The sequence below is a fragment of the Dama dama genome, chromosome 19, assembly GCF_033118175.1.
Source record: "Dama dama isolate Ldn47 chromosome 19, ASM3311817v1, whole genome shotgun sequence".
NCBI lineage: Eukaryota > Metazoa > Chordata > Mammalia > Artiodactyla > Cervidae > Dama > Dama dama.
Genome location: NC_083699.1, coordinates 28,520,401 through 28,544,896, shown reverse-complemented (window position 1 = coordinate 28,544,896; position 24,496 = coordinate 28,520,401). Strand labels below are relative to the sequence as shown.

At 38.8% G+C, this 24,496-nt stretch overlaps 1 protein-coding gene across 9 annotated transcripts in view; it reads right to left on the bottom strand.

Moving 5' to 3' along the window:
* NAALADL2 (N-acetylated alpha-linked acidic dipeptidase like 2) overlaps window positions 1-24,496 on the bottom strand; it is a 1,498,179-nt gene that overhangs the window by 57,517 nt on the left and 1,416,166 nt on the right. For all 9 annotated transcript variants that reach the window (XM_061168361.1, XM_061168362.1, XM_061168363.1 and 6 more), the window contains one exon: window positions 18,614-18,812. In XM_061168361.1, the coding sequence (XP_061024344.1) occupies window positions 18,614-18,812 (199 nt within the window). The remainder of the gene's footprint in view (window positions 1-18,613; window positions 18,813-24,496) is intronic.

Sequence of the window (24,496 nt, the reverse complement as noted above, 5' to 3'; positions counted from 1 at the left end):
TCTGACATACTCCTTTTCCTATTTGGAACCAGTCTGTTGTTCCATGTCCAGTTCTAACTGTTGCTTCCGGACCTGCATACAGGTTTCTCAAGAGGCAGGTCATGCAGTCTGGTATTCCCATCTCTTTCAGAATTTTCCACAGTTTATTGTTATCCACACAGTCAAAGGCTTTGGCATAGTCAATAAAGCAGAAATAGATGTTTTTCTGGAACTCTCTTGCTTTTTTGATGATCCAATAGATGTTGGCAATTTGATCTCTGGTTCCTCTGCTTTGTCTAAAACCAGCTTGAACATCTGGAAGTTAACAGTTCATGTATTGCTGAAGCCTGGCTTGGAAAATTTTGAGCATTACTTTACTAGCGTGTGAGATGAGTGCAATTGTGCTGTAGTTTGAGCATTCTTTGGCATTGCCTTTCTTTGAGATTGGAATGAAAACTGACCTTTTCCAGTCCTGTGGCCTCTGCTGAGTTTTCCAAATTTGCTGGCATTTTGAGTGCAACACTTTCACTGCATCATCTTTTAGGATTTGAAATAGCTCAACTGGAATTCCATCACCTTCACTAGCTTTGTTCATAGTGATGCTTTATAAGGCCCACTTGACTTCACATTCCAGGTTGTCTGGCTCTAGGTGAATGATCACACCATCGTGATTATCTGAGTAGTGAAGATCTTTTTTGTACAGTTCTTCTGTGTACTCTTGCCACCTCTTCTTAATATCTTCTGCTTCTGTTAGGTCTCTACCATTTCAGTCCTTTATTGAGCCCATCTTTGCATGAAATGTTCCCTTGGTATCTCTAATTTTCTTGAAGAGATCTCTATGTTATACCTGCTTCATATTTTGTGTGTATGTGTGATATAAAGATTTACTTGTTATAAAAAAGTAAATGTTGTTATTAGTAATCTAGTTATTGGCAATATGATCCCTGAGCATTTGACCTACTAAAAATATGATTTATACAGCAATCAAGTATTTTAGTTTCATTATGTAGAAAAATAAAGTGTTTAGTGTTTCAGTGGGTACAAAGAAAATATCAACCGCAATCCTCTCTCTTAATTTTCCTTATTGTTATTCACTTCCTCAGTCATGTCCAAATATCTGTGACACCATGGACTGCAGCACATCAGGTTTCACTGTCCTTCACTGTCTCCCAGTTTGCTCAAACTCATGTCCATTGAGTTGATGATGCCATCCAACCATCTCATCCTCTGTCACCCCGTCCTCCTCCTGCCCTCAATCTTTCCCAGCATTAGGTCTTTTACAGTGATGGCTCTTCATATCAGATGGCCAAAGTTTTGGAGCTTCAGAATCAGTCCTTCCAACAAATATTCAGGGTTGATTTCCTTTAGGATTGGCTGGTTTGATCTCCTTGCTACTCACAGGACTCTCAAGAGTCTTCTCTAGCACCACAGTTCAAAGGCATCAATTCTTTAGTGCTCAGCCTTCTTTGGTCCAACTCTCACATCCATATATGACTACTGGAAAAACCATAGCTTTGATTCTATGGACCTTTGTTGGTAAACTCATGTCTTTGCTTTTTAATACTCTGTCTAGGACTGTCATAGCTTTTCTTCCAAGGAGCAAGTATCTTTTAAATTTATGGCTGCAGTCACCATCTGCAGTGATTTTGGAGCTCAAGAAAATAAAGTCTGTCACTGTTACCATTGTTTCCCCATCTATTTGCCATGAAGTGTTGGGACCAGATGCCATGATCTTAGTTTTTTGAATGTTAAGTTTTAAGCCAACTTTTTCTCTCTCCTCTTTCACCTTCAACAAGAGGCTCTTTAGCTCCTCTTCACTTTCTGCCATTAGGGTGGTATCATCTGCCTACCTGAGATTATTGGTATTTCTGCTGGAAATCTTGATTCCAGCTTATGATTCATGCAGCCTGGCACTTCACATGATGTACTCTGCATATCAGTTATATAAGCAGGGTGACAATATACAGCCTTGATGTACTCCTTTACCAATTTGGAACCAGTCCATTTTTCCATCTGGTTTTAATTGTTGCTTCTTGACCTTCATACAGGTTCTCAGGAGACGGGGTAAGGTGGTTTAGTATTCCTACCTCTTTAAGAATTTTCCACAGTTTGTTGTAATCCACATAGTCAAAGTCTTTAGCTTAGTCAATGAAGCAGAAGTAGACTTTTTTTCTGGAATTCTCTTGCTTTTATTATGACCCAAAGGATGTTGATCTCTGGTTCCTCTACCTTTTATTGAATCATTATTTTCCTTGAATCATATTAAATCAGCAAGAAATGTATACCTATGAATGTTAAGATATGTTGCACTTGATGATAGATAAAATATGTGATATGATTAAGGAGAGAGAAACAAATGTCAAAACATTTAACAAGGTTTCTTGAAGCATCTAGATTTTGTTATTTTTTCCCTCATTGAAATAATTATTTCAAAAATTATTTTTCTTAAGAATCAGAATCTTATAAATACTTTCTCAACTGATATCTCCATTATCTTAAATAGTTTGTTTTTTCTTACTTAATTGATTAAAAGAATGAATGTCATGGAAATTTAAGTGACTTATAGGATTATTTGGTTAGTGGCCCTTTTAAATCTAAACCCATATCTCTAAATTCCTATTCTAGTGATTCCTCCTCTATGTTATACAATTATTTATATAAAAACATTTGTAACTATGACATTAGCAGACAGAAGTCCCTCTTTTAATTGCATCTAAGGTTTATGAAAACATGATAGATTAGTCAATATTTTGGATCAAGATAACTTGATTTACTTGGACAATAGGGCATCTTCTCCCTGCCTGGCCCCAGAAATAGGGATAAATTTGGTGCTTAACAATTGTCCTTTGACAACCATCAGGGTTAGAGGATATAATTCTGCAAATGTAGAACAAATGAAACTTAAGTCTTTATGCAAATTGGACCTATTTCACACACGGCTACATTTGCACTAGAATCTAACTAAATTTATTAGTGACTTCTGAGCATACCAAGTATAATTTGGATCAAATATATGCAGTACTATCTAGTAAACAGAACAGTGCTTTTTGATAAAACAAGCCAGGTTCAAATCCCTTTTCTGCCATACATTAACCTTTCCTATGCTTCAGTTTTCTTAACCATATAAAGGGGACAAGAGACCAATCTTGCAATTTTGTTAGAAGTATTACAGATAAATATATGAAAATGTTCAGCATAGTGCCTGGTACAAAGTTAATCCTTCTCTGTGAAAAGTACTATAGTTACTACTAGTCTTAATGTTATTAAATAAACCATGAAGTCACAGCTCACCCTGAGACACCCAAGGCAATGTGTCTTGACTTGTAAATAGGACACCAGTAAATTTTTCTCACTTTAGATGGAATAAAAACCTCAAACCTGAAAGAGACATTTTTATAAAATCCCAACAGTTGAGCACACATGGATTCTATTTTGAAACTAGCATGCTGGATCTCAGACTAATTAGCCTGATAATGTAGTCATTGTCAATTGAAATTTTTTAAGCAAGTGTTTCAATGTCTAATCAAATTGCAGTGAACATTATCTGTCACAATGGGATACGCTTTTTGTTTTAATAATAACAAAATGAGTTACTGGGGGTAAAAAAAAAAAGGCTGGCATTTCAGTATGTTAATTAGGTTCTTTTAAAATTTGGGGGTCTTTTAAAAATTTTTTTACTCCTTTCAGTAGAAACTTAAAAAATATAAAAGGGATACATAATTACCAAGCTAGTACATATATTTATTCATAAAAGGGTAAAAGGGGATGTATATAATGATCAGGTCTTCTTTATTGTGTTGATTATAAAAGTGTATTCATATATAGATTCTTTTGTGCAAGTAGCTGCTATTATAAATATTTTAAAAGCATTATGGTAATTCTTAATCACTAGTTATTTTTCTCATAGTCTAAAAAAATCAGAGGCATTGCTGATAGAATTAATGACAAGAGAAACAATAGTGGGATTTTAGCTCCATTCATACCACCCACACCTTGCTGAAAGAAAAAGTACAACTGGAACAAAGTGGTTATTATCCCAATCAAACACTGAACACGAGGTTCTGTTAGTACTTATATAACTAACTCTAATTAAAACACCATGAAAACTGTGTAATGAGATCACTGTTATCCTGAAATATTTGAGGGCGAATGAGGTTGGGTCTCAGTGTCTTAAAATTCCTAAAATCAAATGTATGTCTGGAGCATGTAGCTGAAAACCTGATCATAGAGTCCCTGAAAAACTGTTTTAATAGTTTTTTCTACTGTCATTGATTGCCCAAGTGTAAGCCAGCTCTACCGATCCTTCAAAAGCAAAGTTTTGGGAGATTATGTGTTTGAAAGTTACTTTTAATGGATTGCTTGCTCTGTTTATTCTTGTCTCAAGACAGAAGCATCTTGATATTTACACTGCTATTTTCCTGCTTTAAAGGATGCTAACAAAAATTATCTTGGCGTAGATTGACTTGAAACTGTCCTCTGAACTTTCCCCAAGGCCATTCTGGCTAGCTTGGAAAGGATTTCTCTTATTATGAAGCTGCTTTCAGAAGGACACAAAGCCAGAGACCTACACACATGCACAGGCTGTCATTCAAATTTCAAATGGGTGTTTTCCCAAAACTCCTGATTAAAACCATTGTTTGGAACGCAGAAGCATCTTCTTAAAGCATTATTATAAAGGTAGTTGCTTAGAGAGCTCCTAAGAGACTATATAAGGGTTTCCCAGGTGCCTCAGTGATAAAGAATCCGCCTGCCAATGCAGGAGACACACTTTCAATCCCTGATCTGAGAAGATCCCCTGGAGAAGGAAATGGCAACCCACTCCAGTATTCTTGACTGGAAAAACCCCATGGACAGAGGAGCCTCGTGGGCTATAATCCAGGGTGTTGCAAAGAGTTGGGCATTGCTTAGCAACTGAACAGCAACAGATTAGGGTGTAGCTGAAATACCCTGTATTTAGAAATAACAATAGGACAATACTGCAGCAAACCAATAGTTTTGCTTTAAAGGTAATAATTAGCCTTTAATTTATTTTGAATGGTGGTGCTTGAGGATATTCACTTTCCTAGAATCCTATTTCTGTTTGGCAGCCAGCATTAAACACTGACTCCTGCTGGCTTCCTTCTCAGTTCCCCATACCTTCCAATCAAAACCAGTGCAATACAAATGTAGTGGGTGGGTCTCTGCTTCTCCTCACCAGAGCAACACCATATTTTCTATCCTTTGGTAAAATAACCTGATAATACCACCTGATCCCTGTAAATAGTGCAGGCAAGCGTGTATGTGTGTGTGTGTGTGTGTGTGTGTGTGTGTGTGTGTGTGTGTATAACACATAATGGGGAGGGAGAGAGGGGAACCTTTAGTAACTTTACTACTTAAGTGCTGTCTCCTTAAATGTATAAAGAGACTAAACACGGAATTTTATGCAGATGATTTATCCAGTGTATGAATTGGGATAATGGAATATAAGGTCACACTGATAAATTTTGCACTCATATATTGGAGTTGCCAATTAATAGAAAATGTTTGCCAATCATTTTTTTTGCTGGGAGCAATGTTCAGTCAGTTCAGTCACTCAGTCGTGTTCAACTCTTTGTGACCCCAGGGACTGCAGCATGCCAGGCCTCCCTGTCCATCACCAACTCCCGGAGTTTACTCAAACACATGTCCATTGAGTAAGTGATGCCATCCAACCACCTCATCCGCTGTTGTCCCCTTTTCCTCCTGCCCTCAATCTTTCCCAGCATCAGAGTCTTTTCAAATGCATCAGTTCTTCATGTCAGGTGGCCAAAGTATTGGAGTTTCAGCTTCAGCATCAGTCCTTCCCATGAATATTCAGGACTGATCTCCTTTAGGATGGACTGGTTGGATCTCCTTGCAGTCCAAGGGACTCTCAAGAGTCTTCTCCAACACCACAGTTCAAAAGCATCAACTCTTCGGTGATGAGCTTTGTTTATAGTCCAACTCTCACATCCATACATGATTACTGGAAAAACCATAGCTTTGGCTATATAGACCTTTCATGGCAAAGTGATGTCTCTGCTTTCTAATACTCTTCCTAGGTTTGTCATACCTTTTTTCCAAGGAGCAAGCGTCTTTTAATTTCATGGCTGCAGTCACTCTCCACTGATTTTGGAGCCCCCAAAAATAAAATCACTCAATGTTTCCACTTTTCCCCCTCTATTTGCCCTTGTATTTGAAGTGATGGGACCAGATGCCATGATCTTAGTTTTTTGAATGTTGAGTTTTAAGCCAGCTTTGCACTCTCCTCTTTCACTTTCATCAAGAGGTTCTACTGTTCCTCTTATCTTTCTGCAATTACGGTGGTATCATCTGCATATCTGAGGTTATTGATATTTCTCCTGGCAATCTTGATTCCAGCTTGTGCATCATCCAGCCCTGCATTCCTCATGATGTACTCTGCATAGAAGTTAAATAAGCAAGGTGACAATCTACAGCTTTGACATACTGCTATTCAAATTTTGAACCAGTCTGTTGTTCCACATATGGTTCCAACTGTTGCTTCTTGATCTGCATTCACTTTTCTCAGGAGACAGGTAAAGTGGTCTGGTATTCTCAACTCTTGAAGAATTTTCCAGTTTGTTGTGATCCACACAGTCAAAGGCTTTAGCATAGTCAGTGAAGAAGACGTTGATTTTTTTTTTTTTTTAATCCCCTTACTTTTTCTCTGATCCAATGGATGTTGGCAATTTGATCTCTGGTTCTTCTGCCTTTTCTAAACCCAGCCTGTACATCTGAAAGCTCTGGGTTCACATATTGTTGAAGCCTAACCTGAAGGATTCAGAGCATTAGCTTGCTAACATATGAAATGAGCACATTTGTGTGGTACTTTGGACATTCATTGACATTGCCCTTCTTTGAGACTGGAATGAAAACTGTCCTTTTCCAGTCCTGTGGCCACTGCTGAGTTTTCCAAATTTGCAGGCATATTGAGTGTAGCACTTCCACAGCATCACCTTTCAGGATTTGAAATAGCTCAACTGGAATTCCATCACCACTACTAGCTTTGCTCGTAGTGATGCTTCCTGAGGCCCATCTGACTTCACATTCCAGGATGTCTGGCTCCAGGTGAGTGATCACACCATCATGGTTATGTGGGTCATTAAGACTTTTTTTGTACAGTTCTGTGTATTCTTGCCACCTCTTCTTAATCTCTTCTGCTTGTTAGGTCCACACTGGTTCTGTTCTTTTTTGTGCCCACCTTTGCATGAAATGTTCCCTTAGCATCTCTAATTTTCTTAAAGTGACCCCTAGTCTTTCCCATTCTATTGTTTTCTTCTATTTCTTTGCATTGTTCACTTAAGAAGCCTTTGTTATCTCTCCTTACCATTCTTTGGAATTCTGCATTCAATTGGGTATGTAGTTCCTTTTCTCCTATGCCTTTCACTCCTCTTCTTTTCTTGGCTATCCCTAAGGCCTCCTAGATAACCACTTTACTTTCTTGCATTTCTTTTTCTTGGGTAGGATTTTATTCACTGCTTCCTATACAGTGGTATGTACCTCTGTCCATCGTTCTTCAGGCACTCTGTCTACCAGATCTAGTCCCTTGAATCAATTTGTCACTTCCACTGTATAATCATGTGTGATTTGATTCAGGTCATACCTGATGGCCTAGTGCTTTTCCCTACTTTGTTCAATTTGAGCCTGAATTTTGCAATAAGGAGCAGATGATGTGAGTCAGCTCCAAGTCTTGTTTTTGCTGACTGTAGAGAGCTTCTTCATCCTTAGCTGCAAAGCATGTAATCAGTCTGATTCTGATATTGACCATCTGGTGACATCCATGTGTAGAGTCTTCCCTTGTGTTGTTGGAAGAGGATGATTGCTATGACCAGTGCATTCTCTTGGAAAAAATCTGTTAGCCTTTGCCCTGCTTCATTTTGAACTCCAAGGTCAAAATTTCCTGTTACTCCATGTATCTCTTGACTCCCTTCTTTTGTATTTCAATCCCCTATAATGAAAAAGACATATTTATTTTGGTGTTAATTCTAGGAGGTCTTGTAAGTCTTTATGGAACCATTCAACTTTAGCTTCTTTGGCATTAGTGGTTGAGGCATAAACTTGGATTACTGTGATATTGAATGGTTTGCCTTGGAAACAAACAGAGATCATTCTGTCATCTTTCAGATTGCACCCAAGTACTATATTTCACACTCTTTTGTTGACTACGAGGGCTACTCCATTTTTTCTAAGGGATTCTTTCCCACTGTAGTAGATATAATGGTCTTCTGAATTAAATTCACCCATTCCTGTCCATTTTAGTTTACTGATTTCTAAAATATCATTCTTGCTATCTCCTGTTTGATCACATTCAATTTACCTTGACTCACGGACTTAACATTCCAGGTTCCTATACAATACTGTTCTTTACAGTATCAAACTGTACTTTCACCACCAGACATATCCATAACTGGGCATCCTTTCTGCTTTGGCTCAGCCTCTTCATTCTTTCTGAAGCTATTTCTCTGCTCTTCCTCTGTAGCATATTAGACACCTAATATATGTTCTTCTTTCAGTGTCATATCTTTTTGCCTTTTCATACTGTACATGGGGTTCTCAAGGCAAGGATACTGATTTGGTTTGTCATTCCCTTCTCCAGTGGACTACATTTTACCAGGCCCTAACTATCATGGGAAATAGATGGGGAAACAGTGGAAACAGTGTCAGACTTTATTTTGGGGGGCTCCAAAATCACTGCAGATGGTGATTGCAGCCTTGAAATTAGAAGACGTTTACTACTTGGAAGGAAAATTATGACCAACCTAGATAGCATATTAAAGAGCAGAGACATTACTTTGCCAACAAAGGTCCGTCTAGTCAAGGCTATGGTTTTTCCAGTGGTCATGTGTGGATGTGAGAGTTGGACTGTGAAGAAGGCTGAGCACTGAAGAATTGATGGTTTTGAACTGTGGTGTTGGAGAAGACTCTTGAGACTCCCTTGGACTGCAAGGAGATCCAACCAGTCCATCCTAAAGGAGATCAGTCCTGGGTGTTCATTGGAAGGACTGATGCTGAAGCTGAAAGTCCAATACTTTTGCCACCTCATGTGAAGAGTTGACTCATCTGAAAAGACCCTGATGCTGGGAGGGATTGGGGGCAGGAAGAGAAGGGGACGACAGAGGATGAGATGGCTGAATGGTGTCACCGACTTGATGGACATGTGTTTGAATAAACTCTGGGAGTTGGTGATGGACAGGGAGGCCTGGCGTGCTGCGATTCATGGGGTTGCAAAGAGTCAGACATGACTGAGCTGAACTGAACTGAACTGAACTGAACTAGCAGGGACATGCCCTTCAGCCACCCCATATAGCTGGATGAGATGCCCGGCACCCCGGTTGTCCCACTACTAAGCCTTGTTGACCAGCTGTTGGATGTTGCTCAGCACCATGGGGGCTGAGGCAGTAGCCCCGCCTTTAGTTTTTGTCAGTTTGATTACTGTGCATATAGGCATGTTCCTTCTTGTATTTATCCTGTCTGGGACTTTCTGCTTCCTGGATTTAGTTGACTATTTCCTATCCCATGCTGGGGGACTTTTGTTTATAATCTCTTCACATATTTTCTCAGGTTCTTTCTCCTTTGGGACCCCCCCTATAACACAAAGTTTGTGAGATTTAACCCCTGTGCCTCTGCAGGAGATCCTCCAGTACTAGCAGGTAGGTCTGGCCCATGCTCTTATGAGGCTACTTCTTTTTCCCTGGATCCTTATGTGCATGAGACTTTGTGTGGATCTTCCAAAAGTGGAGTTTCTGTTTCCCCCAGTCCTGCGGAATTCCTGTGACCAAATACCACTGGTCTTCAAAGCCAAATTTCCTGGAAGCTCCTTTTCCCATTACTAGAACCCTAAGCCATGGAACCTGACATGGAGTTCAGAACTTTCACTCCTGTGGGAGAACTTCTGTGGCATAATTATTTTCCAGTTTGTTCATCACCCACCTGGTGAGTATGAGATTTGATTTTTATTGCAGTTACTCCTCTCCTACCGACTTATGGCTGCTTGTCTTTGGATATAGGATATCTTTTTTGGTAGGTTCCAACCTTTATTTTCCTGATGGTTGTTCAACAGTTAGTGATTCTCCTGTTTTCATAAAAATGAAGTGAGCTTTTGTCTTTCTCCTCCATCATCTTGTTTCCATCTCCAGTAGAGGTATTCTAAATCATGTAAGAAGCTGAGAAAAATCCCTTGGTGGTTGTGGCAGGAAAAAGTTAAATATCAGGAAATTCTCCAGAATCTTCTCTATCAAAAAGCCCTAATCTCCAGACAAAAAGCTTTGCCAGGGTGCAAGATTTTGTCCAAGGGTAATTACCGTGATATTATTGCAACTTGGGGAAGAGAATTTCACCCCTCTCGAGCCTTCCTGTTTCATCATAGGATTAGCAATTCCACTCTTACATCTTTACCCAAGAGATAATCCAAAGTTTTATGGCAAAGGAAGAAAGGCAATTCAATGGGAAAGAATAGTTTTTTTTTTTTTTTTCTACAAATAGTGCTGGCACAAGATATCCACATGCAAAAATAATGAATCTAGACAGTGATCTCATACCTTTCACAAAAATTAATTGGAAATGGATCAGTGACCTAAATATAAAACACCAACTATAAAATACCTAGAAGACAACATAGGAAAAAAATCTAGGTGTGACTCTGGATTTGATGGTGGGCTGTTAGATATAATACCAAAAGAATAATCGATAAAAAAAATTGATGTTAGATTTCATTAAAATTTAAAACTTCTGCTCTGCAACTGTCACTCTTAAAAAAAATATTTGCAGCATTCATACCTGATAAAGCTTTAGAATCTAAAATATAAAAAGAAATCTTAAAAACTCAACAGTAAGGAAACATATAACTCAAAAGATAGGGAAAAGATATGAACAAACACCTCACCAAAGAAGGTAAACAGATAAAAAGTGAATATATAAAATGATGCTCAACATCATATGTCATTAGAGAATTTCAGTTGAAAACAATGGGATAACATTGTTATGTTATAGGAGATGGGATACCCATCTCCTATAATGAATGAACTTCACAATACTGACAACAGCAAATGCTAATGAGGAAGTGGAGCAACCAAAAGTCTTCCTTATTGCTAGTGGGAATGCAACACGGTACTGCCAGTTTGGAAGGCAGTTTGGCAGTTTCTTGCAAAACTATACAAAGGCTTATCATATGATCCAGCAGTTGTGCTTCTTGGTATTTACCCAAATGAGTTGAAAATGTACATCTGCACAAGAACCTGCCCACAGATGTACATTACAACTTAGTTCATAATTGTGAAAATTAGAAAGCAACTAAAATGTCCTCCAATTGGTGTATGGATTAACAAACTAGTACATCTGTGCAATGGAATATTGTTCAGTGATAAAGAGAAATTAATATGGAAGAAAAAAATTAATATTGCTTAGTCGTGAGGCCTAAATGAGAAGGTTACATGCTATATGATTGAAACTATATGACTTGGAGACAGTAGAAAATCAGTGATTGCCAGAGGTGGAGGGAGGGATAGGTGGAACACAGAATTTTTTAGGGCAGAGAAACTATTCTGTATGATACTGAAATGATACTAAAACGGTGGCTGTGTGCCATTAAACATTTGTCAAAATCCATAGAATGTAAAGAGCAAACAAAAATGAATCCTAATATAAGCTGTGAACTTTAGTTAATAATACATCAACATTGCTTCATCAACTGTAACACATGTAATACACTGCTATAAGATATTAATAACAGGGAACTATGTGTTGGGAGCTGAGGGAACTGTTTGTGCCTCTGAAGGATTGTATGAGAACTCTGTCCTTTCTGCTCAATTTTCCTCTAAACCTAAAACCACTCTATTTTTTACAAATATATATTTTATTGGAGAATGTATAGATCACTGGATTGTACTGTTTAGTCCACCTTTGCTGAGAACTATAGGGAGCTAAAAGGAATCCAACAACAAAACACAGATGCCACAATATATCATTTGCAGATATGCCGCTTCCCTGGAGCAGGAAAGCAGTCCGTGTTAGAGCTATAATTAGAACTATAAAAAAGAAGGAGGGAGAGAGAAGATTAAGAAGTCTTAAGAAAATACATAATCTCCTCCTTACTCATGGGCAACAAGTTAGATCTTGAATTGCTGAATTTTGATAGTAGTAATATTTCTGCAATATTTTGTAGTTTTCAACACGCTTTCACTTAGGTGGTCCCTGATCATATACATCATTGTGTCTGCTCCCCACTGCCTACCAATCTCAGTACCTCTGGACCTCTTAGCACCTTTTCATTACACCACTATGGTCTATCATTGCGTTCTTTCTTATACCTCTTCCTCAGGATTGGTAGGATTCCCCTTGACTGTAGAGTTTGGGAGGGTTAATGCAGTGAATGTGCATTAAATCAGATTTTTAGAGGAAAAGGACTTTGGAAGTTACTTTTCTTAACAGATTTCCATACAGTTACATGGAGAGTAAAGATACTGAGTGCCTTAACTAACTGGCTGGAGAAATGTGCAGAGAGGAGACTCTTTCTACTACTCAACCCTGGTTCATCTGCCTAGCTCCATGTGAACCCTAAAATAAAATTCCCACAGCCACTGGTTGGTTAAATTTTCCCATTCTTCCTTAAAACCATCTCCGAAATTGGATTTGCTTTTCATTCCTGACAACAACATGCCAAATCATATTCTCACCATTTCATGCATTTCTTAAATCCACAGTTTCCCTAACTTCCCAGCTCAAGACCAGATAAGTTAACACAGGTTTGTTAATAGTGTCTTTTGTGTAAAAAAATAAAGCCCAAAGCTCTCAACAGAGCATGCATGGAACTCTATCACTTGGTTCCTTCCTACGTTTCCATAATCATGAACCCAATAGCAATTCAGAAGACTCCACTTTCTGTGCTTCACTCCCCAGAACACCACACACAACTTCTCCTTCTGTCTCTCTATTCACTCTATCCTTCCCTTAGTTAGTTTGGACTGCTATAACAGAACATTATATACTGAGTGAGTTATAAACACCACAAATATTATTTCCCATAGTTCTGGAGGCTGAGAAGTCCAAGATCAAGGTGCCAGCAGACTCCATGTCTGGTTAGAGGTTGCTTGGTGAACTATAGATGACTCTGTCTTCACGTAGCAGTATGGGTGAAGGAGGGTTCTTTTGTAAGGGTGCTAATCCCACTTACGAGAGTCCTCATGTGGCTCAGAGGTTAAAGTGTCTGCCTGCAATGCAGGAGACCCGGGTTTGATCCCTGGGTTGGGAAGATCCCCTGGAGAAGGAAATGGCAACCCACTCTAGTATTTTTGCCTGGAGAATCCCATGGATGGAAGAGAATGGTAGGCTACGTCCATGGGTCTGTACACGGACACGACTGAGCAACTTCACTTTCACTTTTCAAGACCTAATTATCTCCTAAAGGCCCCATCTCCAAACATTATTATTAGGTCTCAACACACAAATTTTGGGAGGACACAAACATTCAGTCTATAGCACTCCCAAATTTATCGGGTATCCTACCATTCCCTGAAGACCAGATAAATTTTTCCCTTCCTCTGTAAATTTTCTGACTGCCAGAAGGTAATTTCTCTCTTCTGTGAATCCCAACAGCACACTTTACCTGTAGCATTCATTGAGTACTTTGCATAAATATTCGGGAAATTTATTATGATTTATATATTTTACCTCTTGAATTAAACTCCTTGAAGGTAGAGATCTTATATTGCCAGTTTTCTCCTCTAGTTACTGTGGGAAGCTAGTGGAGCTCCTAGAGGTGTAAGGAACTCCAGTAGCACTGACAGATTTGGGGACCTCAGTCTACAACAATCCTGAAGAACCTCTGAGAGGATGAGGCAGGAAAAACTGGACATTGTTCTGAGGCCTCAGAAATCAGGAAGCACACATTAGAGGATCACTGCTCTCAAGTGTTCATGGCAACTGAGAGGCAAAGAGTAGATTAAAGAGCCTCCCCACTTGTGCTCATGGTGACCCGATGGCCCAGTGACAGCTTCTGCTCCTGCTACCTGGGAACAAGATGCAGAATGAGATGTGGAGACTCTATGCATCCTAGGGGAGCCCAGTCCACCCTGATGAACTTTAGGAAATCATGAGACGCATTGAGGCATGTAGGATCTTAGTTTCCCAACCAGGAGTCGAACCTGCACCCCTGTAGTGGGAGTGCGGAGTCTTAGCCCCTGGACCTCCAGGGAAGTCCCTCTATTGGTAGATTTAAAAAGAATATTGTTCCAGTGATAGAGTTGGCTGGGAGGCAACAGCAGTAATCTAGGACAGAGACCATCAAGATAGGAAGTAAGACAGAGATGGCAGGATGAGAGAAAAGGGACACACCAGGGAGATACTTAGGACATGAACTGCCAGACACTGGCATCCCGGAGTTTCAGTGGCATCACCTGTTGCATGGACATGAGCTTGGACTGACTGTACCATAATCAGGGATGTCAATTGTCCACTCGAACACAGACTTCCTGATAACCAAAAGTTCTGATGTGTAGTGCTTGCTAATTTCAAGCTACAAAGGGCTTGACAATCAGCTGGCAAAATTCCTGATGTTTTTAATGTTTCTCATGTGGGCCAGAACAAGAGAGCTCTGGCATATCACTGACTTGAATTCAGTGTCAAGCAATCCAGTTTTCAGTTCACTTAAATTTTGTTCCTTTTATCCCTTCCTTCTTTGAATCTATTGACTAACTGTTTTTTTGCCATTTCTTCTAAGAATGACTCTGAAAGCCATTCCTAGGATTTTATGGACCTGGAGAAGAGAAGACACTGGATGTAGACTGGACATATATTACAGTGGGCATAGGACAATGTACACTGGATGCACACTACACATCATACTGCCCTGTGTACACTGGACATACACTGGAGTACATAGCACTGTACGCTGGTCTACATTGAAGTGTACACTGGACAGATGGTGGGCTGTACACTGGAATCCCAGGGGCAAAGGAGCCTGGGGGGCTGCCGTCTATGGGGTCGCACAGAGTCGGACACGACTGAAGCGACTTAGCAGCAGCAGCAGCAGCAGCTTACCTGTCTCCTGAGAATCCTGTATATGGGTCAAGAAGCAACAGTTAGAACAACTGATTGGTTCAAAATTGAGAAAGGAGTATGGCAAGGCTGTTTATTGTCACCCTGTTTATTGAACTTATGGGAGCACATCATGGGAAATGCCAGGCTGGAAGAGTTACAATTTGGAATCAAGATTGCTGGGAGAAATATCAACAACCTCAGAAATGCCAGTTTAATGGCAAAAAACAAAGGGGAACTAGGAGTCCCTTGATGAGGGTGAAAGATGAGTGAAAACATTGGCTTTAAACTCAGTACTAAAAAAAAACAAAACAAACAAACAAAAAAAAAACAACTAAGACCATGGCATCCAGCCCCATCACTTCATGGCAAATAGAAAGGGGAAAGGTGGAAGCAGTGACATAGTTCCTCTTTTAGGCTCTAAAATCACTGCAGAAGTAACTACAGCCATGGAATTAAAAGACACCTACTCCTTGGAAGAAAAGTTATGACAAATCTAGACAGCATATTAAAAAGCAAAAAAAAAAAAAAAAAAATCACATAGCCAAGGCCATGGTCTTTCCAGTAGACATGTACAGATGTGAGAGTTGGACCATAAGAAAGGCAGAGCACCAAAGAATTGGTGCCTTCGAACTCTGGTGCTAGAGAAGATTCGTGAGAGTCCCTTGGACTACAAGGAGACCAAACCAGTCAATCCTAAAGGAAATAAACCCTGAATATTCATTGAAATGATTGATGCTAAAGCTGAAGCTCCAATACTTTGGCCACCTGATGTGAAGAGCTGACTCATTGGAAAAGACCCTGAGGCTTGGAAAGTTCGAAGGCAAAAAGAGAACTTGTGATTAAGGATGAGATGGTTGGATGGCATCACCGATTCAATGGATGTCAATTTAGGCAAACTCTGGGAGATGGTGAAGGACAGGGAGGCCTGGTATGCTGCCGTCCATGAAGTTGCAGAGAGTGACACAACTTGCAATGACTGAACAACAACAATAACTCAAAACCAAAAGCCCCAAAAGTGAACTTGGTATAAATGTATGTTTTTATACTCATAACTAATGTTTTTCAAGAAGAAAATTTGGGGATAAACATTTGTAAAGAAGTTATCATAATAGAGTTCAGGGAACATTACAAAACAAAACAAAACAAAACAAAAATCCTCCCAAGAAACAACAGTCAAGGATCAGAGGGCTTCACAGGTAAGTCCTACCACACAGTTAGAGGAGATTTAGCACCTATCCTTCTGAAGCTAACACCTATTTTTTCTGAAGTATTTCAAAATATTGCAGAGGAAGGAACACTTTCAAACACATTCTGTGAGGCCACCACCACTCTGATGCCAAAACCAGACAAAGATGCCACAGAAAAGCACAGGTTAATATCACTGATGAATATAGATATAAAAATCCTCAACAAAATACTAGCAAACTGAATCCAACAATATGTTAAAATTGTTACACTCCATGATCAAGTGGGATCCCAGGGCTGCAAACTTTTTCAAACTACAATGAGGTCTGCAGGTCAAAACTACAATGAGATATCACCTCACACGGGTCAGAATGGCCATCATCAAAACAGCTACAAACAGTCAATGCTGGAGAAGATGTGGAGAAAAGGGAACCCTCCTGCACTCTTGGGGGGAATGAACATTGGTTCAGACACTATAGAGAACCATATGAAGGTTCCTTAAGAAACTAAAAATAGATCCAGCGTATGATACAGCAGTCCCACTCCTGAACATATATATCTGGAAGAAACCATGATTTGAATGGATACACACACCCCATGTTCATTGCAGTGTTGTTTACAATAGCCAAGACATGGAAGCCACCACATTTGTCCATTGACAGAGTAATAGAAAAAGAAGATGTGGTCCATATGTACAATGGAATAGTTCTCAGCCATTAAAAAGACTGAAATAATGCCATTTGTAGCAACATGGATGTACCTGGAGATTATCATACTCACTTAAATGTCAGACAAAGACATATATCTATGATGTCACTTAAATGTGGAATCTAAAAAAATGATACAAACTGACTTATTTACTAAACAAACTGCATAACCTAGGTCACAGTGCTCAATACTCTCTAACAACCTAAGTACGAAAGAGTTTGGAAAAGATGTGACTGAAATATGATTGAATCAATTTGATGTACACCTGAAATGAACACTCTGTTAATCAACTATTCTCCAACATAAAGTAAAATTAAAAAAAACAAACATTTTATTAGTAAAGTGAGAGACAGGATATTCTCTGAAGTCTGCTTTACTATTTTGGCAAGTCATTTAGCATTCTTGAGCCCAGTTTCCTCATCTGTAAAATGGAGACCCTAAGAATATCTGATGAATTGACCGTTTAGCCAGGATTAAATTAATTAATGCATGGAATGGGTTTAACATAGTATCTAAGACATATTAAGTAGTCAATGAATATTACCAATTTAAAAAAATTAAAATGCTTTATTTTTGGAAACTCTACTTGCCCTCTTTGTTTCATTTCTACTATTTCTGAGAACCAGAAAAACAAGTATGTGCTTGTGTGATCCTCTAAGAGATTAAATTGAATATGACAATGTTTTATTAAAGTATTTGTTAAAATTGTGAAAGTATTTTCAGAAATCATTCTGTTGTGGTGATTTAACCAAATATGTCCCATAACCTGGTTTTTGCAACATTCCTATAAATTCCTCTCCCCCTGAAAATTTTGCTGTTGTTTTTCAGTCACTAAGTCATGTCCAACTCTTTGCAGCCCCATGGACTGTAGTACGCCAAGCTCCTTTGTCCTCCACTATCTCTGGGACTTTGCACAAATTCATGTCTATTGAGTTGGTTATTAAACATATTTCATTCCCTCTTAAAATGTAAATAGTTTCTAGAATTAAACACAAAGTTGTAAACATGGACTTACTAGGATAAAAACATAGGCCTATCTCCTGATTCAGTACTTCTCCCAATGCAACCTACAATACATTTAGTTTTTCAGTAGCTATACTTCATTTGATTCATATTGAATTTAATGTAAAAATTCTTAGTCATTTTCTAGATGATACCGCTAACTAGTATCATGTGCTATGCTCTTTTAAGTCACTTCAATCATGTCCGACTCTTTGCAACCCCATGGACTATAGCTCGCCAGGCTCCTCTGTCCATGGAATTCTCCAGGCAAGAATACTGGAGTGTGTTGCCATTCTCTCTCCAGCGAATCTTCCCAACCTAGGGATCAAACCCTTGTCTCTTATGTCTCCTGCATTGGCAGGCAGGTTCTTTATCACTAGCATCATCTGGGAAGCCCAACTAGTAGTATCATAGATATAGATAATATCCATATCTACAAATAATATCAATATCTACAGATATAAAGAAAACTAAAGTTTTCTTTATTCACCGTATATGCAGTTGAACTTTGCTTTGAGCGGAGAATGAGCCTCAAATTGTAGATAAAATAACTACTTCACATTAAAGACAAACAAACAAACAAAAAAACAGTCTTATGTTCACAGAAGGTACATATCATATTCTGAAAGTTAAACACAAATATTTCATTAAGAGGCATGAAAATACCAAATTTGAGCAAACTTCCTACCTGTAAAACCCTGGGGGTGCATGCTGCACTAGGAAGCTCTTCTCCATATCCTGGAGAATGTCATTCAGCATCCGCACACGGATGGGAGCTCTTTCCTTGGGGTCATTAGCAGGACGCATCTCATCTGACTGAAAGAATTCAGCACTCTCCCGCAGGCGTGAGGCCAGGGCTAGCAGTTGAGGGGTGTTGGTTTGGTCACCTGGTAAAGATAAGTAGGCCAATCAGAGATCAGAGCATCTCAAAGGCACAATATAAACATTTTATAATCATGATGTCAAAAGGAAGATTCGCCATCAATTCAACTTTTAAAATCTTTCCACCAAAAATATTCTAATACATTCTACTAAGAGTATTAAATTTATTACTACCGTGTGTTAATCACTCAGTCATATCTGCCTCTTTGGGAAACCCATGAACTGTAGCCCACCAGGCTTCTCTGCCCATAGGATTCTCCAGGCAAGAGTATTGAAGTGGGTTGCCATTTCCTTCTCCAGGGAATTTTCCCAACCTAGGGATCAAACCCAGGTCTCCTGCATTGTGAGCAAATTCTTTACCATCTGAGCCACCAAGGAAACCCACTGCTGATAATAATACCACCAGTAAATAAAAACTGATTGTTGAAAGAATGCAACCTTCTCGACACTGTCAAGCCATTTGACACAAAACACTTCACACAATTATCTCATTTAATATTCACCAATCCTTGTATTGGCATGTTCATTCCATAGAAGCTGAGAGTTACGGTAAGCAAAGTGCCATAGATCATCAAGCAAGTAAGTGACAGGTAAGAATTAGAAGCCTGATCTTTCTGACTCAAAAATTCATGCTCTTAATGGAATATCCTGTGTTTCAAGGGGAAAAAAAATTGTAAAAGGAATTGTCTCCTCTTCTGAGAATATGAAATATGTTACCCTACGTTGTTGTGTGTCTACTGGGGTCTTTTTGCTTTACTAGAGTATTCCTGTAATTTGAAGCTGAAATACACCTTTGATCTGAAAATACACTAAAATCTATCCTATGTAATGTTTGTATTGTTTTCCTTTTGAGATGATTTTTGTTTGTTTGTTTTTCTATCTGTTTGTGTAACTTACTGGAAGTCATTCTGATATGAATCGTGGTAGCAAAAGGATCAAAGGATGTTCCTTTGACTAAGGGAAAGGCATTTAGTAATTATGCTACCAAATCCTAGAATCAGACCACTTGAGTTCAAATCCCTGCTCTACCACATAGTATAATAGCTTTGTGATGCTGGGTTATTTTGCCTCAATGTCCTCATGGGAAATGAACATATAGTAGTACTTGCTTTATAGATTTTTTTCATGAGAGTTAAATAATACTTGTAAAGTACTCCCCAACAGGTAAGCAGTTCCTAGCTGGTGCTTAAACTTCTTTAAAAAGCATTCTCTTATCATGCCATGGGGGGCCTTCCATCATCTTCCAGATAGCCCCACCATTAGAGGCAGACTTTGACACCATTGACTATTGCCTCACCGCTTCTCAGCCTAACTACAGCTGACTCCAACAAGGGCAGCACTGCGCTACAGAGGGTTACAAGTCAACATACTGAAATGAACCTGGTAAATCTCAACTGACAATCCTGACAGCATGGCATTAAGATAAGTAGGTGGAAGACTGAAAAGAGACCTCATGGAATCTTCGCCTGGGAAAGCCTCTGCAAAAGGAAAGGCCACAATGGGACTCTTTCTCCAAGTGAAGTCTAAGGTAAGGATCACCAGCTTCTAAAGAACCTGGGTTTTGTGAAAATGCAGATTCCTAGACCTTCTGAATTTCTCTAGGGCCCAGGAATCACAATTTCAACATGCTACTCAGACTATTCCTTATATCTTAATGTTTAAGAAGCACTGTAGAGAGGTTATGTGCTAAGAAAATGAAAAGTAGATTAGAATCATAACTGTAGTATAAAATATGTCTGTCACAGAATTATTAATACTAACCTTTAACATAGTGATCTTTATTTCCTCTCACCTTCATTTGATGTGAATGATTTTATATGTCAATTTCATTATAACCCAGCATAGTTCTGACACTCAGTAATTGTTTACTGACTAAATAAAGTAGACTCAATACTTTTAGACAAACATCTAATAAAAAATATAATAAAAAATGACAACTATGTAAAGAAATAAGTGATTTTTATAAAGGTTACAACAAAAGAGCTTTCTCTGTAGCTCTCTGTTCAGTGAAATTAACAATATGAATAAAATCAGTTATAGGAGTTCACAGGGTTTGGGCATTTGATATTTTCAATGTGTGTTCCACATTAACTAGTAATCTTGCCTGATTTCAAAACAAAACTTGAGGATGCAAGCAGATATTTTTGCTTATTGAGAATATCCAGCCTCTTAAGAGACAATATTAATAATGACAATTTATGAAGATATGGTTTCTCTTAAATTATTAAATTATCATAATATTAACATGGAAAACCTATAGGTGATATCTTTTTGCACAAGGAAAGAAAAAGGATAAAGGCACATTTGGATTATACTAGAATTGAAAGACTGAACAACAGAGAAAACTAGTTTCACATCCTTAAGAGTCTTCCATTTAAGAAAGAAAAATCTCTTCTGATCTAACATACACCAAAGAATTGAAGACATTACCACTGAATCAAGTGAGACAAATTGTACCATTCTACCTTATTTGGCCTTAAATGAATTTATCTTTCACGATGGTGCAGGTAGAGAAAATTGACAGCTTTAGGAACTGGTTGGTTTCAGAAAGGACCCTGATAGTGGAAACCTGCCACCACGGCTTACCCTGTGCATTACTTCAAGGATATGAGGTTACAGATTGAAAAGTAGCTTTACTCCCAGAGGTTCACTCAATCATTTTGATATATAACTGATGTTCCAAAGATTCCTAATAGCCATTTCTATGATCCCAAATGATTGTCTTTTGTGATCCTTAGGATGAATACCAGAATGCCAGCTCTGTGTGGGAAGAGATCTTTCTCTGTTTCATTCACTGTCATTAGGTGTCATTTCCCAGCACTTAAAACTGTGCCTGACAAACCACAATGAATGAATGTATGAATTATATATTGTGATCATAGCATCTGCAATATTTTAGCTTTATCTTCATTGTCTCTCTTTTCCTTGACTGAAAAGAACCCCACACAAACAGCAAATATGTTTTCTCTCTTTGTATCTCTGTACCTTAGCACAATACCTGATATATGGCAGTCATTTATTAAAAATCTTGTTGAGTATATATTGAATTGTAAACTCCAGGAGTTGGTGATGGACAGGGAGGCCTGTCGTGCTGCGATTCATGGGGTCGCAGAGAGTCGGACATGACTGAGTGACTGAACTGAACTGAACTGAAGATAATGTCTTATTTGAGATACAGTATTATATTGAATTATGTCTACAAAATCATTCAGAAAGATATTTAGTGCATGATGAACATCAACAAGTGCTATTTCTTTTACTTTCTTACTAAATATCAATAATAGTTGCATAAAAGGGAACAAAAATTAAAAAGTTATTTTAGGGTAAATATAGGTTAAATTAAACTAAATAGAATTTAAATTCTACTGATAACTACCCCTCAAACTAAGACTATAAAAAAAAAAAAAAAAAAAAAAAACAAAAAAAAACTTCATTTAAGGCACAGTGAATGCCAGAGAACTAATTGAGGTTCTTAACAGTTCGGGTCTAATAATCCTTTTGACCAAACAAAATGAACTGGGAGCTAGAGAGTTCTGTCAGGATAGATACAATTAGCCTGAAGTTTCACATAATATATGGCATCTGAAGACCAGGGCTTGGTATAAAGAAAATATAAGAGCCTGGTTTATTTAATTACCATCAATGTGGACATGAACAGATTATTTAATATTGATGTTCTACAGCTTCTTTGGGGAAATGGTCATTTTACTTTCTACATGTTTAAGTCATTATATAAACACAAGTTACTCTTGGTATTATCAGAGCACATAAACTAAATACAAATTAGTACCAACTCATTTGCTCCAGGCATGCACAACATACTTAAACAGCTTTGCTAATGATTTTATTCTCATAGACATTATTTCTTATCATTTCCCCCAACTCATGCATCCCCACCCTGCTACTGTATCACACTTCTCCCCTTATACACTTTCATAAGGGTTCCCAATTTTATTTTGCAGTGCCTCTGAATCTGTAGCTAATTTTTCTTTCCATGGGCTGGCATCCCAAACCTCTGAAGAACAAGGAAAGGGGTATTATAAAGGGTAAAAGACTTAGGGAGTGATCAAGATGGCAGAGTAATAGGACATGAAGCTCACCTTCTCCCACAAATATATCAAAAATACATCTATATGTAGAACGATCCTCACAGAATATCTACTGAACATTGGAAGAAGACTTCAGACTACTGAAGGACCAAGGAAATCTCCGTGTAACCAGGTATGAAAAAAGATTAAAAAAAAAAAACAAAGGAGTTGGGTCACAAGCTGTGCCCCTGGGAAAGAGCTGGGAAAGAGGAAAGGTTCCTGCACTAGAGAAGCCCTTCACCATCAGGAAGGTTGGCTGGGACAGAAGGGGAGCTTCTGAGCCTGTCGGTGGCAGCCAGAGCAGAGGGAACACTGCCCAGATGGTGCCCTGCCCCGCACTCCCCAGCCTGACATGCACGTCTGCCAGTGCTGGAGGGGGATGGATGCTGGAACTTGGGCTTCAGGGATCAGACCTGGGGAAAGGACTGAGGTTGGCTGTGTTGAGACAGACTGAGGGAGTGGGAATCCTGTGAAACTGTGGCTGGTGGCTATACGAAGAGGAAACCTGGACCACCTTATAGGCCAGTCACCATCGTTTGGAGGGCATGGGGAGAATGAGGTAAGATTGTAGCCTTTCCCCCCGTGCCTACAGAGAGCAGGACACTGCCTTCGTTGGCTCCAAAGGGGGATGCCAAGAGTGGTCACAGGCCACCAGTGTCTCCTTCCTAGACTCCAGGAGTGGTCACAAGCTATACCCACTCCCACTGCATGCCCAGGGGTGTGCCTGAACTGCCACCATTGAGAACCCCAGGACTGGGCACTGGTCACTGCATCTGCTTAACTCCTATCAAGGGGATAACAACCAGCTCACACTGAGGAAAGAGAAGACAGGCTACTGTACTAAAAACAGCCCTTGCATCAAATATACTAAACCCAAACAAGCTACACAGGAACAGCCCCACACATAAATAGCCCTCCAAAACCATAGTAGATAATTATTTCTCCTAAACTCACAGAGTAGAAGAAATGTAAGGAAAATGAATAAGCAAAAGCACTACTCCCAGTTAAAAGACCAAGAGAGTTCCCCTGAGAGAACAAATGATGAAATAGACCTCTTCAGTCTAATACACTGGTTTCTAAAAGGAGACAATGAGAATACTGAAGGAATTAAGAAAGTGTATCAAGAGAAATTCAGACTATTGTGAAAAAAAAAAGGAACTAGAAACTATAATAGGAACCAAGAAAAATTAGAAAATTCATTTGCAGAGACAGAAGCTGAGCTGAAGGCAATGGATAGCAGAATGAATAATGCAGAAGAACGAACAAGTGACCTGAAAGATAGAATAATGGAAATCACCCAATAAGGACAGAAGATAGAAAGCCAAATTAATAAAAAGAAAATTAAAGCAATATGAAAGATCTATGAGATAATATAAAGCATGCTGACCTATACTTAATAGGGATTCCAGAAGAGAAAGAGAAAAAGAAATCAAAAATATATTTAAATAAATAATGACAACACTTCCTAAACCTAAAGAAGGAAACAAATATCGAGGAAGCAGAGAAGGTCCCAAACAGACCTACAACAAGACATATTATAATTAAAGTTTGGAAAAGTTAAAGAGAGTATTCTAAAGGCAACAAGATAAAAACAAAAGAGT